At 40.2% G+C, this 11,478-nt stretch overlaps 2 protein-coding genes across 2 annotated transcripts in view; one reads left to right on the top strand and one right to left on the bottom strand.

Annotated features, from left to right (window-relative positions):
• The window catches only part of SLCO5A1 (solute carrier organic anion transporter family member 5A1), a 78,091-nt gene extending 77,488 nt beyond the window's left edge, over window positions 1-603 (top strand). Inside the window, exon 8 of the mRNA XM_015409040.1 lies at window positions 458-603. Within this exon, the coding sequence (XP_015264526.1) occupies window positions 458-557 (100 nt within the window). The 3' untranslated portion in view covers window positions 558-603. The remainder of the gene's footprint in view (window positions 1-457) is intronic.
• A 7,051-nt stretch (window positions 604-7,654) lies between these two features.
• Window positions 7,655-11,478, bottom strand: part of SULF1 (sulfatase 1) — a 127,408-nt gene continuing 123,584 nt past the window's right edge. Inside the window, exon 19 of the mRNA XM_015408952.1 lies at window positions 7,655-8,831. Within this exon, the coding sequence (XP_015264438.1) occupies window positions 8,020-8,831 (812 nt within the window). The 3' untranslated portion in view covers window positions 7,655-8,019. The remainder of the gene's footprint in view (window positions 8,832-11,478) is intronic.

Here is an 11,478-nt window from a genome sequence, read left to right on the forward strand (position 1 = left end):
GTAGAAGATGGCGAGAGGCCTTTTGCCCTTGGGATGCAGTTTGTCTTGTTAAGAACCCTTGGTAAGTGCAGAGGCAGGTGCCATTTTATGCAGTACTGAAGATACAAAAGTACATGAGGGAGGAGCACAATTAGATGCAGTATTTGGTTTAGTGGCCATTCAGGTCAACTGGTTGGTTAACATTTGAATATGTCCTTGATTTCTGTGCCAGTTAGTTCACAAACATCTTGCTCACAATGCCTCTTGTTCTGGTTCTTAGGTTTAGAGCATTTTAGTTTTTACAGCACAGGAATTGTCTTAACAAGATAAAGTCAGTAGTGCCTTAGAGACCAACAAGAGTATCAGAGTATAAGCTTTAGAGAGTCACAGCTCCTCTCGTCAGAAAGGATACTCAGTTTACAATGCTGTACCTTGAGCCTTCTCTTGCTAATTCTTCTCCAATTTCAATTTATTTCAGCATACATTCCTACACCAATTTACTTTGGAGCAGTCATCGATACAACCTGCATGTTGTGGCAGCAGGAGTGTGGAGTGCAAGGTTCATGTTGGGAATATGATGTGACGTCGTTTCGTTTTGTCTATTTTGGACTAGCGGCTGGTCTCAAATGCTTGGGATTCTTGTTCATTTCCCTTGCCTGGTACTCGCTGAAGTATAAAGAGGAGAAACTGCAAAGGCATAGGTGGAGGGCTTCACCTATCCACACAGTGAGCGAGTTGGTGGCTAACACTGGAACTCAGCAGAACTGTGCAAGGACTAGATCCTGCCCCACTTTTAGCTCTCGCAGTGAGCGTACTGAAGATCTCGGTCTGATCAGTGGAATGCAGTATGTAGCACAGACATATTCTGGACCCCTTTCAGAAGCAATAAGTATCTGTGTTGAAAAGACCACGGAAGAAGCTGCCCCTGAGATATAGGCCGCAGTTTCTGGAAACCTCAAATTGCTTTGTAGATAATTTATGTATGGCGCCTTTTGAAACACCTGTGCCTTCTCTTTCCTAATGTAATCTGCAAAAGATGATATACCAACACAGCATAATGCACAGACAGAACTGTGACTCATCTGAGGGCTGGCTCCCTTAGACCAACGCAGGTTGCTCTTTCTCCCCTCCAAAAAGTGAGTTTTAAAGTATGTTTGTGAGGATTTCTGTTGTGTCCACTAAATCTTGACATGTTCAAATCAAGTGTTACAGTGGAAACAGTCCCTAAACTGTGAAAGGCTACAGACGATTGACAGCAATGCTGTTCCTTGGGGATGAGATAAATGATGGTTTTGTTTTCAAGCACAACTAGACCTTGTCTCTCTCACCTATGCATCTCAGAGTGGTTTTTCTTCTGTCTGCTGTTTATGCCCCCCCAATCTTTCATTCAACAGAATTGGAAAGTGGGCTGTGTTGAGTCTTAACATGTACAATTATCCCCAGTGTGTCCTTTCACCCCCATAGTACTACTAGACGCCATAGAATAGTAGATGTCTATATAGAGGGAAGGTCTAAAATGTTCAAGACATAAATAGCCTTAACCTCACAATATTAATTTAACCTTTTAATGCTGCATTTCAGTTTAGCACTTGGTTACTAACTAATTAGCATACAGGATACAAAACTGTAATCGTAAAGCATAACTGATGTTTTAAGGCAGGTTTTGTCTTTGCTTATTCTTGCAACTATTCATGGCGATTATTCTGCTTCTCTTTCCAAATCCACTCTTAAGCTCTCAATTGAAAACAAAGCTGCCCTGGATGTGTGGCAGCCAGAGGGGAATCTGAGTATTACAGCTTTTTGTGTAGCAGTGAAATTTCATTTTAAAAACACCTCAAAGAAGTAAAGTATTGAATGAATCCACTAAGAAGCCTGCTCTTTCATTATATGGTTAAATTTATTGTTTCCCCAAGTCCCACTGTAGGAAAAACAATTTCTGACCCTCTTTTAAAGGTACAATTTAGAGATCATATTTATCAATGAGAATACTCCCAACTGGCATAAGTCCTTTTGACCAGTGTAGTAAGATGGTCCCTTATTTCTTAGAAGTTCTACAGGTGCTAAATTGCTGTGCTGTTACCTCTGCCAGCACGCTGGTATACTGCATCAGGTTCCTTTGAATGGAGAAGGGGTTCCATTGTGATATAGTTTTTCCTTCATGCTATTAAAGGGCTTCCAAATGAACTCAGCGCATGCAATGAGGGCTTTTGTGACTTCCCCCGCCCCAGAAGCAGCCTCTGGTGCCACTGGCCATGCTGTTCCTGAAACTCAGGGGTTATTCACATGGTCTTTGATATAAAGTTGCAGTCAGAAAAAATAAATTCAATCTAGCATACATCTTAGTTTATGTATACTCTTTACAGAGTTTTGTGGGTTGCAACAGCCAGAAACCAGTTCAGGGAGAAATGGTTTACCTGTGGACTGGAAGAAAATGGTTAGGTGCTGTCTTATAATGGGAAAGTACATTGCACAGTGGGTACAGTCAGAACTCAAGGCTATAGGGCATCCCACAAAACTAGGTTTTGCTGGAGTGCTATGTAATACAAGGCCATAGTTCATGCTGGAAAGTGGGAGGGGGGCAAAAAGCTGTCAGTTTTGCAAATTATTGGTGCAGGGAGCATGCAGTGCATCTGCATCAGGCCTATTTGGGAAGGTCCTGTACTGAGTCACCCTATTGCAAGCCTACAAATTGCCATTTTCTGAACTAAACAAGTGGCAACATTATCTTCTGTTCAATCAGTGCGGGGCTCAGGCTAGTGTCAATTGAAAGCCACATTTCTTGGGCATGTCAGTCACTGTGATTGCCAAAACAGCAGATGCCTGTCTGGCTGGGCCTTTAATTGCTTCCCATGGGCCGGTGATACTCACTCACTGGTCCACTGATAGCATCGTTCTTAGCTGTGGAAGAACGACTCGAAATAGTCTTTTGGCGTAGCAAACAATATGTCAAAGTGTTGTTTTCCCTGTACCACCAACGTCCAAGTCTTAATGTTTTGATATTTCAGATATGTATATATAATGTATAGGAAAGTAGACAGCCATAAGTAGTAATGTAAATAATAGTATAAAGAACTAATAATACTATACAAGCCTAATATTGCCTCCATTTTTAAATAAAACAGTTCTTCTGCCTGTCTCCAGTCAATTCAGTATTGGCCTCACTCTCACTATTTGAAACTTTATCCAAAGCTGCCTCCAGTGTTAACAGTCTGAGCTTATCTGTACATTTAAAAGCATTGTGTAGTTTACATATTTATAGTGCATCTTACTACCATCGTTATACTCAGGTTGTAAGTTGGAGGGTGAAAAGCCTGGGCTGGTGGCATTAGGATTCCAACATTTTATGCAGTAGGGAAGAACAATTTTCTCTTCACGTCAACACTCTCAGTTGAATGCATGACCTGTTAAGAGGCATAAATGTTGGTCTGGTGCTAATAGTTTATCTTTCCAGCGGCACAAGCACTAATTTCAGTAACTCCATGTGCTTAATTTATGGCATTCTAATTGTTTTCTAACAAAATAAATGCCCATAATCATCCGGTTGAGCAGTACACTGTTGCCCTGCAGGTTGGTAATTTAACTGTAATAGAGCAAAAATTAAACTAGTGTATTGTGTGTTACAATAACTACTTACCTGAAGTTCTGATTTTGTTTCTAGCTCATATCTTATGTGTGTGTTCCTGGCCCTTTCCAGAGCTGCAAACATAACATATATTACTTCAGCAAGTTAACAATTTGAACATATTGTTTTACAGCTCTGCTAAATTATGGAGACAGACAATTCACATTCTTGGAATTGTAAAATTTAGAACATAATTGGGTTGGCACAAATCTTTTGTGCCATGGGCAGATAGTTCTGGGTGAAATGAAAAAAAACAAACAGTGATGAATTAAAAGGAACTATTCCAAGACATATGCAATTTTGAATGTGTTGCTTTGTTCTGCTGCTGCTGCTTGGTCCCATGGAAGCAAAAGCCACTTTGGCTATTGACCTCAAATGAAACAGCAGTATCCTGTATATTATTACCAAATGTGATACCTGAAAGGGAAATGTTTTAGTATTAATCAAGGGGTAAGCTAATTAAAATGCTTTGTTGAATAAATATGTGAGCGTGGACAAAGAGAAGGCATTTGTATCAATTGTGCCTGCAATGATAAAAAATACTGGTTTGGTGAACTTGTTTAGTGTAAAGTAGGTTTGTTTAGGGTTTTTTTAAAAAAAATTAATAATTCTCAGTGGAGCAAAATTTTCAAAAACAAGATGCAAGACACTGTAAAACCAATGATATGAACAGGTTTTTTTGTGAACATGTATTTGCAAGTGAACCCTTAAGCACTTGATATTTTGAAATAAAATTGACTTCTCAATGAACAAATGTGCTTTTATTGTGTGGTATATAACTCCATGGAGCAGGCCTATATCATTCTGAACGTTGTGTTTGTCTTGTAGTGTTGGGAAACGGGGAAAGTGGCAGAAACCTTTACAAGGAAGAGGTGGCGACAGTCACTTAATGCTTTACCTATTTCTGCTTATGCTACTGTGGCAAATAAACATGTGAATACAAATTCCAATTTAAACTTGCAGATCCCTACCTGAAGGTGAAGATCCTGTTATCTGAATCAGGGTATCTGTGTTTTGATTGTTCAGAAAATGTGCATTCAAAATGGGAACTGAAACTTGTGGGTTGTAGTCTAAGTACCCCACTGAGCAAAGGATGGTGCATTGTGTTGGCACAATGTCTGTGCCAATAAAGGTTTTGACTGACTGACTACATGTCCCCTTAGCCACACAGAGTACTTGGGATACAATCCAGTGACTTATATTTGGTTTTTTGTTCTTGGTGAGTTAAGCTACTGATTTTAAATTGTCTCAATTCAGATAAATCTATCTTGAATTCAAATAAATTATCACTGTGAACAAAATTAATATATCATTCAGCAGTACCGCATCACATAAGTCTTAGCCCTGAAGTGAAAGATTTCTTTAATGACAAGGAAATATAATCTTTCATGAAGACTGAGGATCAGCTGCCACTGAATACATCATCAAAACAGCTTTCAAAGGGCATTTTTAACTTTTAGAACTACTAAATACTACTGTCACAGCAGGGACTAAATGGACTTCACCAGAGCAGTGCTAACAGTGATATCCAATGGCTGATAAGGAACAGCACTTTGTGTTCCTATGACTGAGCAGTTTTATGTGCCTTTGGAGAGGAGATGCTGCTAAAATGACTATGAGTGCATGCTTCTGATAATAGGTCACAATCATGACAACAGAGATTGAAAGTATGACTCATCCCTTCAACGCCTGTCTACTTTACCACTCTTCCTTGCTGCTCCTAGTCCAGTGGTGGCGAACCTATGGCACGGGTGCCGGAGGTGGCACTCAGAGCCCTCTCTGTGGGCACGCGTGCCATCACCCCAGCCAGGCCCAGACCATCATTAAAGTGTTGAATTCTCTGCCAAATAATTTTAAGTAAATGAAAGCATTTGGGATTGCTTTCCTTACTTTGTTTCGATCATCTTAAGTTAATGCATGAGTTGTTTTTTCTAAAGTAAAACCTCAGTATTCAGGTTAAATTACCATGTTGGCACTTTGTGATAAATGTGGGTTTTGGGTCACAGTTTGGGCACTCGGTCTCTAAAAGGTTCGACATCACTGTCCTAGTCAATTTGTTGTACTGGTACCACTTGTAGAAAGAGTAGGCTTTTAATCACCCCTTTCTGCAAAGATGGAGCTTTATATTGGTTTATGTTGTATGGATTCATTAAGCTGTATATGTTCTCAGTTCCTTGCCCCATTATTTAAAACCCCATGTCTTACAAAAGAACAGAATTTTGAAAAGTAATAACTGCACAACTTGACTCTACTTTCAGAAGTTTAACAATATAATTTTGGTTCAAATGTAGATCCAAGCAAATATATAGCCATCACTATGAGTTTTTCAGTCCTAGTTCTTAAAAGGAAAACAGCCTCAATTGTTGATCACCAAATTATGCTGTAGTTAAAACAGTGCCAAAGAAAAATGATCACAGGAATCCTTTTGAGCCACCAATTCAAATCTCACCTCCCACTGCCATATTTAGTATAGAGGACAATAATATTCACCTACCTTCAGGCCACTGTAAAGCTTATTGAAATAAAGTGTTTGCAACACTGCAAAGTAGCATACATAAATATTAAGTATTATCAAAACAGTACGATTTAAATCATGAATGTCTGTGCAAGGGGTTGTGATTTAAATTTCTTAGTTTTTAAAGGGTTATCTTTCTATGAAATTTTAATTTTGCAGATTTCTGTATAACAGGTATAGTGGCTATTTCAAAAAAATGTAGCTTCCAGACTTTCTTGAAGTCAGAATTGTTCTATAAATGTACTGCAGAATATTTTATAAAAACAGAAGCCTAATAATATAAAAAAGTTATATACAAGCATTCATGACCATAAATAAGTTTGTTTTGTCATTCAGCCCATAACACATACATGATAAACTACCTAGTTAACATTAACAAGTTTACAGAGTCTATCACAAGTTTTTCCTGGAAGTTATTAAAAGCCTGTGCAGAAAACACTCCTGCCTTTTACTGAAAAATGTTCAAAAAGCAGCCTTTCCCCACTAACGCATATAAGACATATTCTTATTTATCAATTAGACACTGGAAAAACATGATTTTGAGATAACTTGGTTTGCTGTATTTTATTGTTTGGTCAGCAGGGGTTTTTTAATTAAAAAAAAAAATACCCCCAAAACAGATGGATATCCTAAATTTTTCAAACAGTATTCAAGCAGCTGAGAGAAGAAAAAATATGGGAAAGTGTAGCAATGGATTTTAGGAGGAGTTGTACTAAAATAAAAAGATTAATGCTTAGTGCATATACCTTACTTATATGATGGTATATTGACACATTTAGTTATTCACTTTGTTGGTGATTGATGCACACAAAGAGCTTCTTTTCTCTATCAAATGAATGACCAAAAGCCATTAAAGCACACCATGTACTCTGTGTACCCTGGAGATTTTACACATTAAAGGAGTGCCCTATATAGATGCATGGCTACAGTCAAAGATATAAGGGAATTGACTGTGCGGTCTTGCAGTAGGATGTGCAAAAAAGAAATGGGGGTGAGGAGAACAATGCAGGCATGCCACTGTAGAACACAGCAATTGTACAGGCATATTTCTCTTTGCTCAGACCCCTTCTTGCAACTGGGGCTTCTTAGGAGAAGTACTGGATGATACTTCTCCAGTGTCTTAAAATGACAGGAGTACTTTTCTGAGCATGTCATGGCTCTCTCTCTTGAATAACGGAAATTAACATTCATTTCCAGTAAAAAAAAAAAAAAAGGAATCAGAATGCAGATCTTAATTAGTTACACTACACAGTGAAGTCAATTTAACTCCTATATTCTTTCATTAGCTACATCTCTGAGGTAAACAGTTATCATAAATCAATCTGAATGGAAATGTTTAAATTTAAAAATTATTTCTGATTTGGACAATTGATCTTCACACTTTGTGCTGCAAACTGCTTTTCTGTCATCCTATTTTATTGGATTGCTATTACACAGCATTAGAAAAGAAAGAATGCAGAGTACCAGACTAATAAAGGGTATGGCACACATTATAAAAGTGCAATATAATTTTACTCTGACAGTATGAAATTCCAGTGGTTATTTTTTTTTTTTCCAAATGAAAAATGTATTATTCAGAGAACTGAAGTGGACAGAAACATTCATTGGTAAGGAACCATTCTCAGAACTGAGAAAATACATAACTCCAGACTCTTGTTTGAGGAAGTCTTCCTAGCAGTTTAGAAAAGAGGGTTTGCAATGCAAAAACATCTTAAGCATGGTCTCTTTCCACTACTACTGCTATGGCATGTTTCACGGTGTGTGTATGTGAAACACTTATTTCAGGTCTCATTAATTTGCTATGAAATATACCAATTATAAAATTTGGAATGTCAGTTGTCAGGGCTACTTTTATTTGCCAACTAATCCATAATAAGCAAGAATGTATATGGGTCTGCATGACTTAATGTGAGGAAAGGGGAAATGAGGCACTGCCTTCTATAGCTACAGACTGTGAAGATTCTTCTGGAAAATGTTCCCTTTTTTTCAACACCCCCTCAGTTTTATGCTCCACAATTAATGTGTTTAAAGCCTGATGAATTACTGCTTCATCTGAGTTTGTGAGAAGGTAGATCTGTTCTTCAAAAATGTCTTCTGCAGAGTTACTGTCTGGGGCAGAATCTTTCTGAAGAATGCTAACTGGTTGTAAGATGAAGCTATGTCTAGACTCCATTTCTGTCAAATCATTCCCACTAAAATCCATTTCGAAACTAACTGGGTCTTCAGCCTCTAGCAATGCTTTGCCTTGGTGACTATTCCAGTGTGTGGGATGCAGATTCCTTTTTTCAGGAATGTCATTGCTTAATTCAAGTGTGCTGTCCTGACATAACGTAACTGCTCTCGTAGCCAGGGCCTCTAAATCCGTTGGCATGGTAGGCTGTTCCTCTTGGGCTGTCAACCAACTCGAACCTTCGTCTGATCCAACAGAGCTCATTTCCAGCAAGAACAATGGTGTGGATGATTCATCCAAATATCCACTGGCATGAGCAGTCTGAGTCTTTACTCTTCCATTTTGCTCAGAGTAACTGTTCAGCAGTGCAAAGATTCTATCTACATCCTTCAAGTAATTTGTCCAGTCATCAGGACTAAGTTGGTAGTCATTTCTGTGTTCATATAAGCTTTCATTTACACTGTACAAATCTTCCAGTCCTTGCCAGTTGACATTTTCAGTGAAGTTTGGCAACTTAGCCTTCCCATCCATGCCATAACTGTCCTCTGTAAGGAAAAATGAAGAAACTGTTGACAACAGCCTGAAGTTCACCATCAAACACATTTGCTATCATCTTGTAGCTGAGAAGGTATGCAGCTCCTTATATTTTGAAATCCCTCTTCACACTTTTAGCACATTGTATCACAGAAAAAAGAAATAACTTAAAAGATATATATATATATATATATTGGTTAAACTTTTCAAATGTGCACCTTTTCAGTCTCTCTTTTAGAAAAAAGTGTGGGAGTAAGCAATGAAAGCGAAATAAACACTGTAGAAGACTCAACTATAGACTGAAAAGGCACACATTTGAAAACCTTAACCAAGAAATAGTCAGGTGCAAGTAGGTAAAAACGACAGAAGCAACCCGTACCAAGATCAAAGTGTATGTGTGGAAGCAGATCACCTACATGTTGCAGCACTACTTCCTGGTTCAACCAAGCCCTCCTAATTTCTTTTAAAGGTCAAAATTGAGGGAGACTCTCTTTGTTAACTCCACTCAGACTTTTCCCTGCCATTAATATATTCAGTAAAAGAATGATGACAACAATGGCCCTAATTTTTCAAGTTAAACTATGCAGTTTAACACATGTTTGAAGCTTTAAATAACATTAATAGGTGGCACCCATTAGGAATGTAGCCACTCCCAGTGAGAGGGCTGTGTCCATCCCCACAACCTTCGCCATTGTATCCTAGTGAATACAGTACAGGTTGTTGAGAATAGGAACAGTTTTTTGAAGCATTTTTAAAAATGTGCCTAGCATTGCCCCCTCAGTCGGAATGAAGAGACAGACACCAGTATGGATTTAATAAGGGCCACTTTATTAATTAATTTATAAACAAACAACTGGCGAGGGGTTACTAGAATGTACTGAGGAATATGACAGGTGTCAAACTCCTGACCACCTTCATTTCCTTCTGGGCAATGCACTTGCCCCAATCTCAAGCCACCGAAGGTAGCTTTTGACCAGTGGCTTGGCATATTCAAGAGAACCTCTGGCCTACCACCCCAGAAGCCACAAAGGCCTGCTAAGACAGGCTGGGCCAGATCGCCCCTTCCCGGCCTTGAGCTGCAAAGGTCGTAAAGTCGTTCCTGGAGGACTCTTTAATTCCTTTATAACAATGCCCAGGTGCTCACCAGTTCACATCCTGATTGCATTACCCTGCCAACACAAAGTGACCATCCTACTTAACAAATACGCCCCCCCCCCAAGCCAATTTTCCAACAGCCCCATAATCATTGCAAGGTAGGCAAAAACACCCCTCTCCAAAGGCCAAACTGAATAAGAGGTGAAAAATTCCTACCTGGCCCCATGAAAAGGCAACCAGTATGAACCTGCACTAAAATAGGGTGGGAGGGTGAGCCGAGCACGCAAGAGAACTGTTGAGGCAGAGGACGGGAGCCGAGCCTAAATAGGCTGGCTCCGCGCCCTGCCTGGTGCTGCACTTCTCACAGCGCCGGCGTCCTTCTCTTCCTGCCTCGCAAGTAGGCAATTCGGCCCACTCCCACCAGCGCGAGCTCAGCATGAGTTTAGGCTCGCATTACGTAGATGCAAAGGGAGAACCCACAGGTATTATACAGCATGATACTTCCCAAGCAGCAAATCAGCCAATATTATGAGAACACCAACAAAAGCCATTAGCGATACAAGAGGTTAAGGGCAAACGATACATAGTTTTCTCCTATGGCTTTTTTTTTTTAAATGAAAAGCAACACTGGAGGGAAGTGGTCAAGATATTGAGACACCAGAGGAACTGAGCGTGTGGACTCCTCTTGTGCAGTCCTTTTGGATTCAGCAGCACCACTATTCTTCTAGATTCAAGGAAGATGGATTTTGGTAAAGTAATTGTAGTGTATTCAGATGCTGCCCTGAATACACGAGGATGAACGTAGAATCATCCCATAGAGAAGCTATGCTAAGCTTCAGACGTCGGCAAGGATTCGCGCCGAAAGTATTGTGTCCAATCACATTTGAACTGTCTGTAGTGGGAACGCTTATGATTGGGCTGTTATGCGATCAACCTGATAGGTTGATAATTGTATAGTAGGTGTGGCTACATTAGCCCGGAATGTTTAAATACCGAACAGCGACAATGAAAGCTGGTTCGCTGGTTCGGGCTATCAGAGAAGTTGTACCATGTCAGAGAAGTTGATCGTCGAGCTGAATAAACTTGAGTTTTGCTGAAATCACTCTCTGGCTATTTTGTTAAGCACGGACTTAACAATTGGCGACGAGGATGGGATTCTAGTGCGGGTAGGCAGCCCCGCTGGTCCCAACCCCACGACGGACAACAGCGAGCAGCAACTCGCCGTGGCAGAGCAGCAACAGGCACCACCAGAGCCGGTGGCAGTGATTGCAGCTATGGCCAATAGCCCGAAGTTCGAGGCATTCAAACCAACGACTGAGGACTGGGACGCTTACCTGCTGAGGTTCGGGTTCCACCTCGAAGCGAGCGATATCACTACGGAGGAGAAGAAGCGAGCCACCCTCCTGAGCTCTTGTGGCAAGAGCGTGTTCGATATCGCCAGGTCCCTGGTAGCACCAGCGGACATCACGACCGTGGCCTTCAAAGAGCTGACAGACAAACTGAAGGCACACTTCTCCCCGCAGCCGTCGGAGATCACAAGCAGACACGCCTTCTTCAAAAGAA

This window comes from Gekko japonicus, unplaced genomic scaffold (assembly GCF_001447785.1).
Source record: "Gekko japonicus isolate JY-2015 unplaced genomic scaffold, Gekko_japonicus_V1.1 scaffold88, whole genome shotgun sequence".
Lineage (NCBI taxonomy): Eukaryota > Metazoa > Chordata > Lepidosauria > Squamata > Gekkonidae > Gekko > Gekko japonicus.